A 21,991-nucleotide genomic window follows, 5' to 3' on the forward strand; every position below is an offset into this window, starting at 1 on the left:
CCCCTCAGGGGAGGGGAGGCCGGGCCAGGCTGCGAGCAGGAGAAATACCATATATTCCGGCGTATAAGACGACTGGGCGTATAAGACGACCCCCAACTTTTGAGAAGATTTTCCTGGGTTAAAAAGATGGTCCGTCCCCGGAGACTAATGAATCCTGAAGGCTTTCAGAAGGCTCTGGGAAGTTTTCCGGCTGATAAAACTGACGCTCCTGTCGAAACCCTGGTCAATTTGTGGAATACGGAAATGACCCGGGCAGTTGACACGATCGCCCCGGTGCACCCTCTCCTCTGCAGAGCTCAAGTGGCTCCGTGGTTCACCCCGGAGCTAAGAGTGATGAAGCAAGAAAGGAGAAGGCTTGAGTGCAAATGGAGACGAACTCCCGACGGCTGTGGTCTTGCACTTGTGAAGGTCTCTACCAAGCTCTATATGAAGGCGGTGAGGGCAGCGAAGAAGCAGTACTTTGCTGCCTCCATTCAGTCATCTTCTAACCGCCCAGCGGAACTTTATAAAGGACTTTTTATAAAGGACTTTTACACTCTGGGCCTCAGAACGCAATAATACCATCAACAGCCCGCTGTAATGAGTTTGCGAGACACTTCCAATATAAGATCACGAACATCCGCCGGGACCTTGACTCCAATATTGTAGCAGTTGAGCCTAATGAGGTGTCCAGAGCACAGTCTTGTCCTGTTTTATTGGATGAGTTTCAGTTGGTACAGCTCGAGGATGTGGACAAGGTGCTTGGACAGGTGCGGGCGACCACTTCTGCTCTGGATCCTTGCCCCTCGTGGCTAATAAAAGCTAGCAGGAACGGAACAGCCAGATGGGCCAAGGAGGTGATCAATGCCTCCCTACGAGAGGGAGTGGTACCACCCTGCCTGAAACAGGCAGTGGTGAGACCGTTCCTAAAGAAACCCTCCTTGGACCCTGAAAATTTTGACAACTATAGACCGGTAGCAAATGTTCCGTTCTTGGGCAAGGTCTTAGAGCGTGTGGTCGCTCGCCAGCTCCAGGCTCTCTTGGATGAAACTGATTATCTGGATCCATGTCAATCGGGCTTTCGGCCGGGGTTTGGTACAGAAACAGCCTTGGTCGCCCTGTATGATGACCTCTGTCGGGAGAAAGACAGAGGGAGTGTAACTCTGTTGGTTCTCCTTGATCTCTCAGCGGCTTTTGATACCATCGACCATGGTATCCTTCTGGGACGTCTTGCGGACTTAGGAGTTGGAGGCACTGCTTGGCAGTGGCTGTCCTCCTACCTCGAGAATCGTCTCCAGAAGTTGATGCTTGGGGAGCATTACTAGAGTCCCTGGATACTCCAATATGGGGTCCCACAGGGTTCAGTTCTGTCCCCCATGCTCTTTAATATCTATATGAAGCCGCTGGGTGAGGTCATTAGGAGATTTGGAGTGTGTTTCCAGCAATATGCTGATGATACACAGCTCTACTTCTCCTTTTCATCTTCCTCAGGTGAGGCTGTTAATGTACTAAACCGCTGCCTGGCCGCGATAATGGACTGGATGAGAGCTAACAAACTGAGACTCAATCCTGACAAGACTGAGATGCTGTTGGTGGGGGGGCTCTCTGCCCAGATGGATGATGTCCGACCTGCCCTAGATGGGGTTACACTCCCCCTAAAGGAGCAGGTCTGTAGTTTGGGGGTCTTATTAGATCCGCTCCTGTCACTGGAGGCTCAAGTAGCCTCGGTGGCACGGAATGCGTTCTACCAGCTTCGGCTGGTAGCCCAACTACAACCCTATCTGGAGAGGGAGAACCTCGCCACAGTTATCCATGCTCTGGTAACCTCTAGATTGGACTACTGTAATGCACTCTACGTAGGGTTACCTCTGAAGACGGTTTGGAAACTTCAGCTGGTGCAGAATGCTGCGGCCAGAGTCCTTACTGGGACTAAAAAATTTGATCATATAACACCTGTTCTGGCCGAGCTGCACTGGCTACCAATATGTTTCCGGGCCAGATTCAAAGTGTTGGTTCTTACCTATAAAGCCCTTAACGGCATCGGACCGCAATACCTGGCGGAACGCCTCTCCCGCTATGTACCTACCCGGTCACTGCGCTCAACGTCGAAGGCCCTTCTCCGTGTCCCAACGCATATGGAGGCACGGAGAACGACAAACTAGAGCTAGGGCCTTCTCGGTGGTGGCCCCCGAACTATGGAACGCCCTCCCTGACGAGATACGCCTGGCGCCTTCTCTGTTATCTTTTCGGCGCCAGGTAAAGACCTACCTCTTTGCCCAGGCATTTTAAAAATTTTAAAATTGAATTTAAATTTGGAATTTTAATTATGTTTTATTGTGTACTGTATTGTATTTACATCCGTTTGTATTTTAATCTGTTTTATTATGCTGTTCACCGCCCTGGGAGCTTATTGCTATAGGGCGGTCTAGAAATGTAATAAAATAAATAAATAAATAAATAAATATTCACAGAATGGAGGCAAGTATTCTGTTCTAATCACGATTTATGAAACAATTCCATTCTCTACATAAAACTTAATATTCTGCTAAAAAGTTTCTTTATTCTATTTATTTGTTTATTATTAAATTTATATCCCACCCTTCCTCCCAGAAGGAGCCCAGGATGGCAAACAAGCAACAAAACACTATCAACATCTATAAAATGTCTTAAAAACAAAGCCTCTTAAAAAAATCTTAAAAACAAAACACCTTAAAAACAATAAAAACTTCTTTAAAACAATTGCAACACAGATGCAGACTGGGATAAAGCCTCTATTTAAAAGGCTTGTTGAAAGAGAAAGGTCTTTTAATAGGCACTGGAAAGACAACAAAGAGGGGTCCTACTACTGACGGGGAGGGAATTCCAAAGCGTAGATGCCACAACACTAAAGATCCACTTTCTATGTTGTGTGGAGTGGAACACCTGATCAGATGGTATTTGCAAGAGGCCCATACCTGCAGAGTGCAGTGACTGACTGGGTATGTAAGGGATAAGGCAATCTTTCAGGAATCCTGGTGCCAAGCTGTTTAGGGCTTTATACACCAAAACCAGCACCTTGAACTTAGCCAGGTAGCTGATGGGCAGCCAGTACAATTCTTGCAGCAGCAGAGTAACATGCTAGAGATGTCCTGGCCCAGTGAGTAGTCACACCTAGATCTTTATCGTGAAGCTCTCCTAAAGCAGTATTCAGTATGGTGAATCACTGATGAGAGAAGTAACCTATGTGAGCTTACAGCACAATCCTAACCATGTCTACTTAGAAGTAAGCCCTACTGAAGTCAATGGAGCTTACTCCCAAGTAAGTGGAGTGAGGACTGCAGCCTTAGTATTCCACTAAGAACTGCCTTTGTTTTGGTTTTTAACGTCTCTCCTGTGAAAGTCCAAGGAAAAAGAGGAAGTGGGAGTGTATGTTAATAAATCTTCCATTTAAAGTAATGAATATACATTAATAAAATTTTCAGTATTTACATAATTAGATCCATGCATGTTATCATGCTGGACTCATCAATATATGTACATTAACATCATGAAATTACATATATAGTAGGGCCCCACTCATACAGCGGGTTACGTTCCAGACCCCCGCCTAAAAGCGAAACCCGCCTAAAAGTGGAACTCCTTCAATAAAATGGCGCCCGACACCCCAAAAACACCGTAAAAGCAGAACAAGCGCTGTATGAGTGAGGCCTTACTCTAATTTTAGCTGCTGTATTAGCGGGCCACCAAAATGTGAGGCCTTACTGTATCAGCATCTTAAGTTCTGTAAGTACACAAACAGATATCAGTAAATAATATAGTACAGATATAATATGTATTCCCACTATTTATTGATAACAACTTTCCTATTAATATTAGGGAGATGCCTTCTTTGTATTATTTCAATGCCTACTAAAAAAAATTGTTTAAGGAAGCCTACAGACATGCAATTTTATTATGCATGCTTTTTCTATATCTTGATAATATTATTGTGCCTACTTATTTTTTAAAATCTGTTGCTTTTATTAGTATTTTCTTATGAATATTTATATTATTTTACATAAACTGCTTAGAGGTTTGTTTTTGATAGCGGTATATATTGTTAAATAAAATAAATAAATAAATAAATAATCTTAAATACTGCTCTTAATCTTCTAAATCCCTAACTAAGACCTTACTTTAATAAAGAAAAAAGAAAACTAATAAAGAAAAAGAAAACTAACAAATCCTTACAAATCCTGAAATAGATTTTGAGTTGACAACAGTCAGGATACATATATAGTAGGGCCCCACTCATACAGCGGGTTACGCTTCCCCCAGGCACCTGGTTGGCCACTGTGAGAACAGGATGCTGGACTAGATGGGCCACTGGCCTGATCCAGCAGGCTCTTCTTATGTTCTTATGATACATTATGCACACTGAAAACTGACTTGTTTACCTAAGTGGTTCCTCGCCACTATTATTGGTTTTTGCATACTGCCAGCTACTCTAGTTGCATTGTGAATGATAGAGTACATATTACTCTTTTTAATGTTTCAGTGTATGATTTTACTATTCTATACCAATCTGAAGTGTTCCGATTTAATTTTTTTAAAAACACAAATGTACATTCTCTCTCGCAGAGAGAGGGGGTGGTCCATGATACATCTCTACAACACACTGGAAAGCCACAGCAACCGAACCAAATGTCTTTCAGGACTTCATTCCAGTTAGTGTTATTGTTGAAAAGGCCCTCCCCACATATTCATCTGTCATATTTCAGATGGGCTTCGTATGCTGATCTAACTAGCTACTTAAGGCCCATCTTCACACATATGAATCTAAGTCCCAAAAATTCAAGGCTTTAATGCGGAGGTCACCAACCTGTCACCCACGAAGACTTTCATAGGTGCCCCCAGCAGGTGGCCCACAATCTGAGCTTTCATTTTTTGAAGAAATAAGTGTCTAGCTCTCCTAGAAAGAAAGTTATGGAGCAAAATGTGCAGGTACCCTTCTAAGCGATTTCTGTGAAACAAGGTAGCCGGGCTGCTCCTGATTGTCAGTGTTTTTAGTCAATGAATGAAGTCAGAGCTTTGGCTGATTAGTGAGTTGTTTGGACACCAGGCAACAGGAATCCTTGGGGTCCTGAAGAGTGCTGTTCCGCCCTCCCTTTTAGTGCACTTTCCCGGCTTTTGTCTTTTTTTCTAGTCCTTGGGCCATAGTTTGCCCTTCCTTTTCCCCTAGCAACCAGGATGCATCGTTACAATGGTGGGATTTTCTGAGATCAGGTAGTCTCTATAAATTATTTTCTGCAAATGCTACTAAGCCATAAGTGTGGGTGAATGTTAAAGTATCCCCTTCCCTCCAAAAAGGCAACTGTGAAAACTTTGCAAAGAGGCTGACATGTCTTTTGCTTTGGCATTTCTCATTAAGAATTCAATGTGCAATTAGCTTAACAGTACAATGGAATACATATTTACTCAGAAGTAAGTGCCTTTGTGAAATGGGCTTACTTCTAGGCAAGTGGATGCAGAACGGTAGCCTGGGGTTTGGTTTAGAGTTGGCATTGGAGAAAAACAGGGTTCTTGTGCCTTTAATAGCTATATGGCAGGTACAAATTCAATGTCAAGCCTTTTCTAGTCTGGAAATACAATTAAAGGAAAAGCTTTACCATGAATACTCTCTAATTTTATCATGCCACACCCCCTGTGGCAGCCATTTTGTGACTGGTGCCCCAAGCACTCTCTCCAAATTTGAAATGTGCCTTCTTATCCAAAAAGGTTGGTGACCCCTGCTTACTGAAACTATTTATCACGTTTTGCCAGTACCTTAGAATTCTAGATTTAAAAACAACTGGTAAAGAGTCAAAAATGAATAATCTGAGTGTCTTTCACATTGGTCCTAATGTTTATTTAGTTTATTTATTTATTATTTGATTTATATCCCACCGTTCCTCCCAGCAAAGTTCTGATACAAACACAGCATACCTGGTGGAAACAGCCTGACGCTGAATGAGGCATTTTTTGTAGAACTCTACAAAACATAGGGTTGAATCCAATGTTAGCCATAACTTGGGTTCATTTACTTTGTTGGATATAACCCATAGAAATTAGTCTCATCCATGAGAAAATATTTTTCTTTAAAAAATCTACCTAATATTTAACATTTCAAACTGATTCCATCCCTTTCCATGAGGTTTTTACTAGAGTTCTAATGTTAGGAATATTTTATTTCCTAGGCCCCAAGAGTTGTCAAGGAACGCTACATTATTGCCAAAAGCTAGTGATGCAATGAATCATGGAACTTAGAGTGGGTGGGGAACAGAAGGCTCTAAGTTTCGTTTCTTCTCTTGTGAGAAAGAACGCCCAGAGGCGCCTTACTGACTGTAATCTCCTGGAAAAGAGATAAAATGTATCCCATTCTGGATTGTTTTTTTTTTTTCAATAATTTTTATTCAGATTTTCATAAAACATACAAGACAAAATCATAAAACATTCAAAGACAAAAAACAAAATCAAAAATAGTTAAACAAAAAGAAAAAAAGAAAAAAAAAACAAAAAGAAAAAATAAAGAGTAAAATATTGACTTCCCATTTGTCAAAGATCAAATCAGTTATAAGTCTATAATATATAACAATCCTGTCTCTTAAGTCATATTATAAAATCACTTTCCTCCAGTAGTTATCTTACTTAATCATCAAATCTCATAAACATTACTTTATTCTTTCCACAAAAAGTCAAAGAGAGGTTTCAATTCTTTAAGAAATATATCTATCAATTTTTTTTTCCAGATAAGCATATCGATTAATCCATCTCATTACTAATTATGATAATCTTATTGTCATAACCATAGTCAAAATAAACATTTCAATTAATCCATCACATCAGAATCTGTTAGGTTCAATAATTTCAGTAGCCATTGTTCTATTATCTCTATTAGTTCCATTTTCCATCTTCCATCTTCAGTAGTCTTGTTAAGTCCAGTAATTTCAATATCCAATCTTCCATTATCAGTATTCCATAATAATCTTGCTGTCAAAGCCATAGTCATATAGTAAGAGTCTGATGGGAATTACCTCTATCCCAAATATTTTCTTGCCATCCATTCTGAATAGGTTGCTGAAATACTGCTGTAAAATCATATCTCTGTTCTTTTTTTCAAAATACACTGGGTCATCTCTTAAAAGTTTTTCCATTGTCACATGGCTGCAGTTAATTCCATAGATTTTCTCTATATTGGGCTCCATCACATCATTCCAGTCCAGAAGATTATCCATGCCATTGATAACTTTATCTCTAGAATCTTCATTCATTTCTTCAGAGATAACATTGAGTTCCAAACAATAGATTTTATTTCTAAAGTCCATAGACTCCAAATCTTGTTCCTGTTCCACGTTGGTTCCAATCTCCGGGATCTCCTCTCTCACAGGGACCCCTATTCCAGTCTCCAGGGTCTCCTCTCTCACAGGGACCCCTGTTCCAATCTCCGGGGTCTCCTCTCTCACAGGGACCCCTTCCAGGGTCACCTCTCTCACAGGGACCCTTATATCTTTAATCTCCTGCTTCATTTTACTCAATTCAATTTTCATTATCTCAATCTCATCCATTATTTTCTGAAACATAGTTATTTCCAGATTTTCAGCCACTTTCTTAATTGCCATTTTAAAAGAAAAATATAGGAAAACCACTTCTTATTTCAGCAACAATTGGGTTAATTCTCCAAACTTGGTGACATCACAGTATAAACAGAGCAGACAGCCTTATCTCTCCAATAGTTAAGTAAACAAAATGCAGTTCCCAGGATCGAAACAATTAATGGCAATCGTCAAGAAACAGATTCGTCAAAATAAAATAGACCAAAAAGAGAGTAGTCTCAAAACAGTATAATATTTTTCAAAATAAAAATCTGGAATAGAAATCCCTCTTCTGTGTATATCTTTAGAATGCAAATCCAGGACAGCTTTTTGCAACAAAAACAGAGATAAGCTATTAATTAGTGCGTAGCAGAGAGAAGTTATGGCTCCCCAGTGAGATGTCAAAAACTGATCAATCTGGCAAATCTCTTTTAAACAGCAACAATTTAAGTCAAGTAAAAGAAAAATATAGAAAGAAGGGTGCTTGCCTGTTAGTGCGTTCTCTCTTAGAAGATAAGATGAACGTTCGCTTTAACAGATAGAGCTTGCTGTTGAAAATCCGTCCCACCTTCGTCGGCTGGACCTCGTCCCATAAATTAATGAGATCTGGTCGTCCCAACAAAAATAGGCTTTGAGGTTAATCTCTTCGTTTCTCCCTACCCGGGAGAAGTTTAATCAGTCAAAAAAAAAAGAAAAAACTGACTGATATATCTGAATAAGCTTCTTTTGAGGCAGGAGCCCGTCTCAAAAGCAGGCACAGGCTAAGTCACCCTTCCCGGAAGTCATCCCATTCTGGATTGTTGATATTTCCCTTATCTTGCCTCACTTTACCCATCCTGTGCATTGTTGCAACTCAGCACAAAAGAGAGAAGTATTCTCAAAACACTTTGTGTGAATGTATCCATAGTTTTACGTCATACTGCTGTGTGGGTAACTTTCAATAGGCTTCTTAGTCATATCTTTATCTTTTAATACTGTCAATCTAGGACACTTCCTTGCCTTTAGCAGTTCTTATCTCAAATTAAGCTTTCTGAAATTGACAGGTGTATAAGTTCTTTATCACTTCCTCGCTTCTTCAGAATTATAAGAAATATAACAAGATAAGAAACTGCACTTGCTTTATCTCTGTAATACTGTATTCCTTTGTTATGATATTATACCTTGTTTTGCTTATGAAATCTATATAAATCAGGCTTCAATTAATAAACGATGCTCTCTATTCTGGCAGACTGATGTCTGTGTAGAGACCCCTTCTTGATCAAGCAGTGTGTGTGTGTCTATTTTATGTTTGGTATCTGGCTGGACCACTGACAGGTAAATTAACTTGCTAAGGCTTGCACCCCTATTCAGGGCTGAGGGGTGCGTTAGCTTGCCCTTCTAGGAAGAAGGGGGAGCTTTGGACCCAACAATATGGCGACCCAGATGGGACTCCACAGAGATTCTGTGCCAGGTTTTGCAAAACACCCACAGGCGCCTAGAGAGTCTTTCTCTCAAACGGTGTTTTGAAAGACTGGGCAACGGAACTGCTGGAGTAAATTGAAGTAAAGTGGTGCCTGCCAGATATCATGTGTTGTATGTCCTATTGATGCTGTAACCCCATTAAGTCTGATGTGTAGGTATTGGGATGCAGGACATTTCCCTGTCAAGGTAGGTATGCAAAAGAAAACCATGGTAAGATTATGTGTTAAGATTAATGGACAAAGGTAACTGCAGTTGGGGCCCCGGAGAAAAGGGGGCCTCAGACTGGGTCCTTTGACGCCGCTTGTTTACTTGAGGTAAAAAAAGCGGCTAGAAAAGGATAGTCCAGCGCAGCTGGTTTTCTGGTCCTTATGGGAAGTAGGGGCGCAGAACTGGGCTGCTGCTAGAATAATGATGATGGGTAGGAACATAACTGACAACCATCCCCCTCCTGGCTATTTTGTTAATGACCCCCCAGATGGCAGCCTATTGGCCGCACCACAATCATCTTTGCCCCGCCACCTCCAAGCCCTCTGGATGCTGGGACCTCATCGGGGTTATTGTCTGACTCAGACGCACGGGTCGGTGGTGAGCCGTCTAGAAGGGGACCCAAGGTAGAAACTAGTTCTACCAACCCTAGTGAGGGCCAAAGCCCAACGCAGGGGCCAGGTTGGGATATGGATGCAGAGGGCCAGTTACAGCACACATACACAAGCACACCACGTAGCCAGGCTACCTCTTCCATCAGCCCCAGTATGGTTGATGGGAGTTATAGCCTGGCCATTGTAGTCCATGCATTTATAGAATCATATATTAGCTGGAAGGGGCCTATAAGGCCATTGACTCAAACTCCCTGTATTGGTAGCTTTGAGACTGGATTAATGTAATACACTCTATGTGGAATTGAGCAGCTACACTGCTGATGGGGAAGACGCCTGACAGCATGTGACAGCTGCGCTAAAACATCTGCAGTGGCTTCTTATGTATTACTGGGCCAGGTTCAAAGTTTTTGTATTAATACACAAAGTCCTGAACTATTTGGGTCCAAGATACCTTAAAGACTATCTGAGTCTATGTCCCAGCTTAACAGCTGAGAGCATCCACAGGGGTGCTGTCAGTTCTCCCTCATGTATCAGAAGCACCAACAGACTCAACTGGAAGTTGGGCATTTAGCATCACCAGTCTCATGCTGTGGAATACTCTTCCAGCAGAGATTTGGCAAGCATCCTCACTGTTGACCTTCAGACATCTCTTTAAGACTTTATGCCGACAGGACTATTCAGTTATTTAATTTTCTTTTTTAGATGAGCAAGTCATTCTTGTGACTATTTAGTATAGTTTTACATTATTTTATGTTGCACACCACCTTGTTATGTGAGTGAGTGGTATAAGTACTTTTATAAATAAAAACTAAGTATTTTTGGGTGGCGGTGTTGTTAAACGTGATGGGGGGGTTAATTGTTTATGTAAGTTGCCTAGTTGTGGTGATAAATAACACTAATATTATATTTTCCAGTTCTAAAACTGGCTTGTGTTACAAATCTGAAGACATAGCAATTAATGGAATAGACTATAAAGCCAACATAATACAAGAAATGATCAGGGGAATCACCAAACAGATGGCATAATAATATTCCAGTAATTATAGAACTGGAAACACTATTTTGGTTTTTCCACAATTCAGAGATGTACTTCAATGGGAGATTTTGAAGGCAGATTTGTCAGTCTGCAAGTACAACTGTTACCCTATGATCAGAGAAAACCCCATCAATTTTGAAATCTTACACAGGGACAGAATAGCCACACATTATTATGACTCAAGACCAAAAAACTGAGAACTCTATAAAATATGTTTCTGCTGTATTATGAAAAGCTCCAAATCAAGAGAACTCAGCTAACTGTTGACTGTATTACCTTTCAAAAATATAATTTCCAACACTATGGCCAGGATCTAAAGCGCTAGCTCCTCGAGCTAGAGTGAGACCCACCTGACAAAGCATTAAGGTAAAGTTGAGCAGCAGAGTGAGTTTGACAGGAGGGCAAGGAGGCCAGGGTGCATCACTCTGCCTGTCAGTTCCTTGACCTAAAGAAAACCAAAGTTCTATAGGTACTCTACATAGTAACTCAAACTACAAAACAATAATGCAGATAGGAAACCAGCAAGGTCCTCGTTGTGATGAGCTCCTAGCTCTACAGGAACAAGTTTGTTCTGTTAGGGCCAAGGTGGCTGATCTGGAAAAGATGAGAGGCAGAGAGGTTGGTGGATGAGGCCTTCAGGGACATTATAGCTGTGTCCCACTCTCAGGATGAGAGCTCCCCCACTGTCATGCAAAATGAAGGTCTCCAGGAAGGAGAGCATCATTCTGAATAAGAGGAAAATGATCCCTTAGAAGGGACCCATTCCTTGGCAAACAGGGATCCTCTCATGCCGAGGATATTTATCGGGGGTGGTGGAGGAATCCTGGTAGTGAATGATTAGATCAATAGGAACATATATAGTTGGGTGTATGATGGGTGTACAGATCGCAGGATTGCCTGCCCAGTGCAAAGGTTGCAGATGTTGCCCATCTAGATACTGCTGTGGAGGAGTCAGTGGTCATTGTGTACTTTGGCACCAACATCATTGGGAAATGTAGGTGTGAGGTCCTAGAAGCAAAATTTAGGTTGCTAGAGAGTACGCTGAAAGCCAGGACATCCAAGGTAGCTCTCTCTTAAACATTATGATTTCACACACAGGGCCAGCTAGACAGGCACAGCTTTGTAGTTCCAATGTATGGATGAGACTATGGTGTTAGAAATAGGGATCTGATTTTCTTAGGGACTGGGAAACATTTTGGGTTAAGTCCCAATGTATGGATGAGACTATGGTGTCAGAAAGAGGGATCTGATTTTTTTAGGGACTGGGGAACATTTTGGGTCAATCGGTCCTGTACAGAAGGGGCAAGCTCCACTTGAACTGGGATGGAACCCGATTGCTAGTGCTCAAAAACAACAGGTGGCATAGCAGCTTTCAGACTAATGGGGGTGGGAGCCCTCAGGAACTGAGGAGGGTTTTGATCATAATAAATTAAATGGGAGAGCATAGAATGTGAGCGCAGGGGGCACAGGATAGCTATTCAGAGGCCAAAGCACAGCTGCCAAAGACACTTGGAGAGAGATGCTGTATACATGTGTTTATATACTAATGTTAGAAGCCTCCGAGCCAAGATGGCAGAATTGGAGTGCTTGGTCTTATTTGACAGCATTGATATAGTGGGTATAACAGAGACCTGGTAGATGCAGAGAACCTATGGGACACGGTTATCTCTGGATATAAGCTCTGTAGAAAGGACAGGGGGCATATTGGAGGTGTTGTCATTCTGTATGTCCAAAAGGCCATTGAGTCCATCAAGCTAGAAATCCCAAAAGGGACAGACTTCTTCACAGAATAGTTGGTGGTGATAATGGGCTCCAAGAGCAATTTATTACTGGGGACATTCTATCTTTCCCCTAACCAAAATGCTCAGGGAGATCTTGAGATGAAGAATGAAGTCAAGAAAACCAAAAGAGGAAATGTTGCAGTAATGGGTGACTTTAACTACCCTAACACAGACTGGCTATACATGTATTCTAGTTATCAAAAAGAGGTAAAATTTCTAGAAACCCTAAATGACTGTGTCCTAGAACAGTTGGTCATGGAACTTACCAAAGGAATTGCAACCCTGGACTTAATCTGAATTGGTGCAAAATTTAAGTATTGTCAAACCTACTGGAAACAGTGACCATAGTGCCAATTGCCAAGAAATTCCAACAATGTCACATCTGACTGGGCCACAAGGATTCCAGCATGGTTAATGAGCAGAGCCAAAGATGCTATTAGCAACAAGATTCCTTCAATTTATTATTGAGGATGTGCTATCGTCCCCCCACCCTCAGAATCAAAATGCTACAAGAAAGCTTCCTTCAAAAAATGGAAGTCTTATCCAAATAAGGAGAACAAAAAGGAACACAAACTTAGACAAAAGAAATGCAAGCAGACAATAAGGGATGCTAAAAAAATTTGTAGAGTGCATTGCTAAAAAAAGACCAGCAACAAAAAAAGTCTTTAAAATACATTAAGAGCAGGAGACCATCTAGGGAGGCAATTGGACCCTTGGATGACCAGGCAGTCAAAGGTGTACTAAAGCAGGATAAGGATATTGCAGAGAAGCTAAATGAATTCTTTGCATTCATCTTCACAACAGAGGATATAGGCAGATTCCTGTGCCTGAACTAACTTTTGCAAGAAAGGAGTCTGAGGAACTAAGGCAGCCAGTGGTGATGAGAAATGAATTTTGAGGCCTAACAGACAAAATAAAAACTGACAAATTGCCAGGTTTGGATGGCATTCACCCACAAGTTCTCAAAGCTCGTATGTAAAACTGCAGATCTTCTAACAAAAATAAGGAACTTGTCCTTTAGATCCACCTCCATACCTGAGGACTGGGAAGTGGCCAATGTAACACCAATTTTTAAAAAGGAATCCTGGGAGGATCCTAGAGATTACAGGCCAGTTGCCTTATCTGTTCCAGGAAAAATGGTGGAAAGCACTGTTAAAGATAAAACAGCCAAGCATATAGAAGAATGAGCTTGCTGAAGCAGAAACAACATGGCTTCCGCAAAGGTTAATTCTCACTAACTGATTAGTGTATTTGGACTTTCAAAAAAGCATTCGACAAGGTACCTCACCAAAGACTCCTGAGGAAGCTTAGCAATCATGGAATAAGAGGTGAGGTCCTCTTATGGATCAGGAACTGCCTATGAAGCAGAAAGTAAAAATAAACTGACAGTTCTCCCAAAGTAGAAAAGAGAGACCCCCAAGGAACAGTATTGGGACCAATGCTTATAAACTCGTTCATAAATGATTTAGAGTTAAAGATGAGCGATGATGATACTTAATTCTTCAGGGTTGTTAAAACAAAAAGGGATCGCAAGGAGCTCCAAAAGGACCTCTCCAAACCAAGTTCTCTGAGGCATTTTAATCTCAATTTAAGTTAATTTCAATTTAAGTTAATTCAATTTTAAATATGTTGTAATTGATTTTAGTTTCTGTTGTTTTTATATGCTCTGTTGTATTGTACTGTGTGATTTTATTGTACTTGTGATTTTATTGTACTTGTGTTCACCGCCCAGAGAGCTATTGCTAGTCGGGCGGTATAAAAGTTGAATAAATAAATAAATAAGTGAATGGGCAGTAAAATGCAAATGCAATTCAATGTAAACAAATGTAAAATGATGCATGCAATATCTTAATTTACATATGCACCCTTAGGATCTGAACTGGCAGTGACTAACCAGGAACGAGACCTTGGGTTCATAGTGAATAGCTGGATGAAGATTCCAGCTCAGTGCACAGCAGCTGTGAAAAAAAGGCAAATTCCATGCTATGGAACATTAGGAAAGGAATTGAAAAAAAAAATACAGGTATAACGCTATTATACAAATCTATGGTGCGGAATGCATTTGGAATACCATGTAGAGTTCTGTCTACCTCACCTCAAAAAGGATACTGTAGAATTGGAAAAGCTTTCAAAAAAAGGGCAACCAAAATTATCAGGGGGATGGAGTGTCTCCCCTATGAGGAAAGGATGCAGCATTTGGGGCTTTTTACTTTACAGAAAAGGCAAGTAAGAGGTGACATGAGAGAAGCATATAAAATTATGCATGGCATGGAGAACATGGATAGAGAAAAAAATCGCTATCTCATAACACTAGAACTCATTGACATCCAATGAAGCTGCATTTTGGAAGATTCAGGACAGACAGAAAAAAGTATTTCTTCATGCAGTGCATAGTTAAACTATGGAATTCACTCCTACAGGAGACAGTGATGGGCATCAACTTGAATGGCTTTAAAAGAGGATTAGACAAATTCATGGATGAGACTATCAATGGCTACTGGCCATGATGGCTATGTTCTCCCTCCACAACTGGATTCAGTATGTTTTGGAATACCAGTTACTGGAAACCGCAGGAGCGGAGAATGCTCTCATGCTCATGTCCGGCTTACTGGCTTTCCCATAGGCATCTGGTTGGCAATTCTGAGGATAGGATGCTGGACTAGATAGACCATTGGCAATTCTTACCATAACACATATACAGGGACTTTTCAGTTCCCCTCTTCCAACAATAATACCCTTAAACGCAATTTGCGCATGTAGTTCTTTGGATCCCAGCCTCTTGTTTATTTATTTCAGGAATATACTGCCAAAATACAATTTAAATAACATCCCAGAAGCATATAAAGATCAAATAAAGTTTGAGGCTTTAAACTTAGTTGACAAGAGAACCAGAAGAACTATGGAATGAAGTCAGAGACGTTATCAGAGAAGAATGCAAAAAAACAGTACCTCTAGCTAAAGAGAGAAAGACCCCAATGGATGACTGAAGAAACTCTTCAAATGGTTAAAGAGAGAAGGAAAGCAAAAGGCGACAGAAACACAGTCAGAACCCTAAATGCAACAATACAGCGACTATTACAATAGTTACTGTATAGAAATAGAAGAGGACAACAAAAAGGGTAAAACAAGAACCCTGTTCCAAAAGATTAGAGAAATGAAAGGGAAATTTAAACCAAGAGTAGGGATGTTGAATAATCAACAGGGGAACACACTGACTGACTGAGATGAAATAAAAGGAAGATGGAAGCAATACACTGAAGAACTCTATAAAAGAGATGCCTGGATGACAGATTCATTCACGGAGGAACCATATGATGAAGAACCAGAAATTTTAGAATGTGAGGTGAAAGCTGCTCTTAAAATACTTGGAAGAAACAAATCATCAGGAATAGATGGCATACCAATAGAGTTGCTACAAGCTACTGAGACTGAATCAGTCCAAATTTTGAGTAAAATCTGTCAACAAATATGGAAAACTAAACAATGGCCCACAGACTGGAAGCGTTCAATATATATCCCAATTCCAAAGAAAGGGGATCCCAGGGAATGCAGTAATTATTGAACTATTGCCTTAATATCCCATGCAAGTAAAGTAATGCTCAAGATTCTACAACAAAGGCTCTTGCCATATATGGAGCGAGAAATGCCAAATGTCCAAGCTGGATTTAGAAAGGGAAGAGGCACCAGAGATCATATCGCAAACATACGTTGGATAATGGAACGGACCAAGGAATTTCAGAAGAAAATCACCCTGTGCTTTATAGATTACAGAAAAGCCTTTGATTGTGTAGATCATGAAAAACTATGGAATGCTTTAAAAGAAATTGGGGTGCCACAGCATCTGATTGTCCTGATGCACAACCTATACTCTGGACAAGAGGCTACTGTAAAGACAGAATATGGAGAAATCGATTGGTTCCCAATCGGAAAGGGTGTGAGACAGGGGTGTATTTTATCACCCTGTTTATTTAATCTGTACGCAGAACATATCATAAGGAAAGCAGGACTGGACCAAGATGAAGGAAGTGTGAAAATTGGAGGGAGAAATATCAATAATTTAAGATACGCAGACAATACCATACTATTAGCAGAAACCAGTAACGATTTGAAACGAATGCTGATGAAAGTTAAAGAAGAAAGCACAAAAGCAGGACTACAGCTGAACATCAAAGACTAAAGTAATGACAACAGAAGATTTATGCAACTTTACAGTTGACAATGAGGATATTGAACTTGTCAAGGATTATCAATACCTTGGCATAATCATTAACCAAAATGGAGACAATAGTCAAGAAATCAGAAGAAGGCTAGGACTGGGGAGGGCAGCTATGAGAGAATGAGAAAAGGTCCTCTAATATCAGGATCAAAAGTCAGGATCATTCAGACCATGGTATTTCCGATCTCTATGTATGGATGTGAAAGTTGGACATTGAAAAAAGCTGATAAGAGAAAAATCGACTCATTTGAAATGTGGTGTTGGAGAAGAGCTTTGCGGATACCATGGACTGCAAAAAAGACCACTAATTGGGTGTTGGAATAAATTAAACCAGAACTGTCACTAGAAGCTAAAATGATGAAACTGAGGTTATCATACTTTGGACACATCATGAGAAGACATGATTCATTAGAAAATATAATAATGCTTGGAAAAACAGAAGGAAGTAGAAAAAGAGGAAGGCCAAAGAAGAGATGGACTGATTCCATAAAGGAAGCCACAGACCTGAACTTACAAGATCTGAACAGGGTGGTTCATGACAGATGCTCGTGGAGGTCACTGATTCATAGGGTCGCCATAAGTCGCAGTCGACTTGGAGGCAGATAACAACAACAACACACTTTTAAAACCGAGTGAAATATGCAAATGTTTACTGTGAAAATAAGCAATTGTTTCAAACAAATAAAATACACTCCCAATTGTTAAAATCCTACAAATGTAACAATTTCATTTCTCATCTGACTAAGCAGCTGTAACTGAGCCGAAAACAATAAAAGTATTATATTTAGAGATTCATCTGAAGTAATAAAATTACTAGACAATTTCCTTCAATTCACAAGCTTTCAAGATCAAGGTTTACCTATAAGGCATACTAATTTTACAAGAACTCATAAAGTTAATCTAGTGAATTTATATGTAAAAGAACACTAATTAGCAGCATTGTCATTATGCTTATCTCTACTATGCCAAAGTCTTAAAGCTTTGATCTGACAAAAATGAAAAGGATTTTATATAGTAGAGATGCTCCCATAGTAAACAACCTAATTTAATAAAATTCTTACAGGGGGGAAAAGAGACTGTCTGGCATCCACAGATGCTTTTCCTTTCACTGTGGATAAGATAATTTCAGACATGCCAAATGTGTGTGTAGAAGGTAATTCTCCTATCTTTCAAAGTCATTCTATTTCAAGTTTCATTTGAATATGCCTCTTCCTACAATGATAAAAAATAACTGCACACCCACACCACATTTAACACTGACATATTAGTTTAAGTACAACAAAAAATTATTTATTATAAACATTTATAGGCTGTTTTAGTGCCAAGAAGTCACAAAGCTACACTTTTTAAAAAAAATTAGGCACATCAGATTGTACGTTTACTATGAGAAAGCTGCTCTAAATCACAACATTCATGAATTCTCTTAAAGTCTATACTGAAGGGACTACACAAGAGAAACATTTGTCAATTCCAAATAATAAGTACATTAAACTATGGCCTCACTCTTTGTAAATTTCTATTTTTGCAGCAGGTCACCAAGCATTCATCTGGGCTTGGATGCTAAGATTAATATCAAGAAGTTCATGGAAAGAAAGTTTCTTATTCCTTCCTTCCGCTTGAAGCCATCTGTGTACCCCACCCCAAAGAGCTAAAGGGTCTTCAGAGGATCAGGGGGTCGTCCTGAATAATGCAGCTGAGGCACAGGAGACTGCTAGGGAAAAAAATTAATGCGAAAACGGAGCAGCACTCCCCCTCCTTTGGAGGCTTTTGAGGCAGGGCAAGAACCTATTCTTGCAGGAACTTCGTTAACTCAACTTGGGCTGCAATCCAGCATACATTTACCTGGGAATAAGTCCCATGGAACCCAACAGAGTTTACTTCTGTGTTGACAGATACTGGATTACAGCCTTAATTCAGGATCCCAAGCCCTGGGTGATAAGCCATCAGACCTTACAGATCGCCTACCAATAGATATTTAATTCATTTTAAAAGTTAGTCTAAAATACCGCAGAACTCTGCCTTTGTTGCAACTTCTAGAAGACTTTGCAAAGCGGCTATTTTCACAGGATAGGAGCAATGGCAAATCCATTTAGACTTTACTGAATTTATGTAGAAAACAAAATCAAAGCACAATGGGAGAAATAAGTCAGAAAATACATAGCTTCTAGGCCTAGTGAGAAAAGGAAGAGGGATGTGGTTTCGAAAGGGAGAGAAAGAGAGGTAAAGCTGCAATCCGAGGCATATTTGCCTCACTGACCACGGCGGGGGGGGCGTTCTGAGGAAGCATCCATAGGATAGGACTGAAAAGTATTACGATAGGGAAGGGGCGGATCCAACTCTTTGGCCGAGAGCCCTTAATTTAATACAAGAAGTAGGCCTGGCGCTGCAGGCTCCGCCCTCTCCCTGGGCCGGAGTGGCACAGCCACACATGTATAAATATGTCCGCACAAACACACTTAACGTACATACATACATACAAGTACGGGCGGGGAAGGGAAAGAACAAGCCCTTCTTCTCCACAAGGTCCCCCACTAAGCCGGCGAAGAAGAGGAGTCGGGAAATTTCACAACGCGGCACCCTCGCCCAAGCCCCCATTTACCTATACTGGGCAGCAGCCCCGGTGTGGGTGAATCCGAAGTAGTTGCCGGTGGCCATTTTGGCATCTTCCCCCAGCCGGCTGGGCACTGCAGCAGCGACATGGTAAAAGAAGAGAGAAAACGAGGGGCGAGAAAAGGCCCGGTCAGAACCTGGACCTGAGGCAATATTCCGCCCCTCCCCCACTCCTACCGGTTCCGGCAATGGCCGTTACTCACCATAGGTGAAAGAGACTACTGGGCATATGGGAATCATGAGTCCGGGCTGACAGAAATGGCGGCGGTTAAAACACTCCCTGACGTGCTCACTCGTTCCCCTTCGCTGCTCCTACTGCCGTCGCACGCGCGCTACCGCTAACTCGTCCGTCTCCTCTCTTTCCCTTCCCCTCCCACAACCACCCACCGACAAAGATTCAACGGCGAACTAAGAAGTCAGGCCCCGACGGTGCGCATGCGCGACTCGCGGAGGTTAAAAGGATGGGAACGACGGGAAATGTAGTTCATTCCTTCTGCTGAGGTTCCCTTGGTTCGGGGCAAGGCAGGAATGTCATGTGGGTGGCGGCTTGGCGCTTGCGCGTTGAATGAGCGGACACTTTAGGGAAACGTAGTTTTATATAAAGGTAAAGCCCCTCCACCCCTTTCTTTCCTCCAGAGGAGAGATTAAACTGGGAAAGCACTGGGATTGGATTTCTTCAGAGTGTTGTATTACCAACAAAGTGTAAATCAGTGACTCATAAAGGAGAAAGGAATGGGTTTGTGTGGGGAAAGTGGACCTTGCAAAACCGCAGTGCAGCTTATCAAGACCTTACCAGGCACTGCCATACCCAGAGAAAATAAAGAGCCTCAGCGTGCATGGAGAGTTTCTGGGGTTCTCTGGTTCCTCTTACTAGAACAGTGCTCTCTGTTATAGAGACAGAAGCTTTCTTTTTAACAGCTGCAGTTGCAGGCAGAAATCAACAGGTCTAACTTTTCCCATTTTCTCCCCTCATCAGTAAAAGCTGCACCAATCCATTTCTGTCTTTTATTAAGTTGTTAAAAGTCCCAGGTGGCAATAGTTATCTGATGATTAGGCCAGGACACAAACTTACAAGGCGAGATACGTTTAAGTAAGATGAAGCAAAAAAAAGAAAATACATCACTGAAGGGACCCACTTAAAGAAAAGCAAACTGGAAGAGATAAGTTTTAAAAGCACATTTGAAAGCCTGCATTGTAGGAGCCGTGCAAGGTTCCATTGGAAGGGAGTTCTACAGCTATGGGCTCACCACCAAAACGGCTGCATCTCTCATATCTGGCAACCAAATCAATCTTACTGATGGATATGAGAGCAGGATCCCCATTGCAGATCTTTTTGAACTGACAGGATCATACTCATATAAGCAGGTCAAACCATACAAATGGCTATCACTGGCATTTCTATAAGGTCTTTGGATTCCTATTACAGTTGCTCTGCTTTTTATTGTATGTGCATGGTTTTAGCTTGTAATCCACTGTGAACTTTCTACTTGGATAAAATGTGTAATATAAATATGGGGAAAATAAATATCTAGCAGCATTGGTACATTTGTGAGGTTTGGTGTAGAACATAAAGCTCACCTTTTACAAACAGTTGTGTTTTCCACCAAGCATTATCGTAAGTAAAATTATACAGAGACAGTCCAGAGTGGAATTTGACCCAAGAGTGCTCATGAACCTTGTCAAAAACCTGCTGGACAGCCCTCTGGCCTTGCTGATAAGATGGGAAATCAGAGCTACACAACAAGGTTGGAAATGGGAAGTACTAGCACCTATTGGATAGTATCCATTGCATTAATGGTGGTGAATGACCCAATTCCTCTCTCATTTTTTGGACATTTTAGAAGCTGTATTTTATTGGCTTTAATGCTCTAGAAGTAAATGCCTCTCCTGCTCTGCTTCTCAAGTACTCCTACAGACCTTAATTTTAAAAGTGGCGGAGTAGTCTATTCCCACTGACTCTCCCTTTTTAATTGCTTAAATTTAACCATCTCCCCTGTCTTGCTGCACCTCTATCTGTCTGTGCGAGAGAGTGAGAAATACCACTGTAATATATTCTCATTAAGGTTATCTCATCTTCTATCCATTCCATGGATGTGGGACATCCACTATTGCTACTAGCATATGGCAAGTATGGATGGTGCAAATTTTAAAAAATGCAGGAATGTAGCAGATAGAAAATGTTTGAAATGACTAGGCACTCTTCAAAAGATAGGTTGAATAAAGGGGGAACAAGAGGTCATAAGTATTTATTTTATTTATTTATTTTATTTATATCCCTCCCTTCCTCCCAGCAGGAGCCCAGGGTGGCAAACAAAAACAGTAAAAACACTTTAAAACATCATAAAAACAGACCTTAAAATACATTAAAACAAAACAACTTTAAAAAATATTGTTTAAAAAAGCTTTAAAAACATCTTAAATAAAAAGGGTTAAAAAAACATATTGTTTAGGGGTGGGGAAAGGTTTTTTCAAAAAAAATATTAAAAGCAATTCCAACACAGACGCAGACTGTGATGATGTAGATGATGTTGAGTAGACATTGGTCCAGTATCAGTTTCTCCAAGTATCAGCTGTTCTCCAGTGTCACAAAGTGAGGCCTTTCTGTCTTTCCCAACCATGCCAGCTTTAACCAGACATGCTAGGATTGAATCTTGAGGGTGGTAATCCTTTGCACCATTTATCTGTGAGTAAGCTCCACGGAAGACATTAGGACTTCTAAC

General features: G+C 41.0%; 2 protein-coding genes across 3 annotated transcripts in view; one reads left to right on the forward strand and one right to left on the reverse strand.

Annotated features, from left to right (window-relative positions):
• Positions 1–19,823, reverse strand: part of ZFR (zinc finger RNA binding protein) — a 68,072-nt gene extending 48,249 nt beyond the window's left edge. The window contains exons 1-2 of one of the 2 annotated variants that reach the window (XM_061615647.1): positions 19,475–19,821; positions 19,261–19,345 (exon numbers count right to left, since the gene is read on the reverse strand). In XM_061615647.1, coding sequence (XP_061471631.1) covers positions 19,261–19,345; positions 19,475–19,511 — 122 coding nt within the window. In that variant the 5' untranslated portion in view covers positions 19,512–19,821. Of the gene's footprint in view, positions 1–19,260; positions 19,346–19,474 lie in introns of both variants that reach the window. The other variant, XM_061615658.1, reaches the window with a different exon arrangement.
• The window catches only part of SUB1 (SUB1 regulator of transcription), a 414,045-nt gene that overhangs the window by 371,903 nt on the left and 20,151 nt on the right, over positions 1–21,991 (forward strand). The window lies entirely within an intron of this gene.

Source organism: Rhineura floridana, chromosome 1, assembly GCF_030035675.1.
Source record: "Rhineura floridana isolate rRhiFlo1 chromosome 1, rRhiFlo1.hap2, whole genome shotgun sequence".
Lineage (NCBI taxonomy): Eukaryota > Metazoa > Chordata > Lepidosauria > Squamata > Rhineuridae > Rhineura > Rhineura floridana.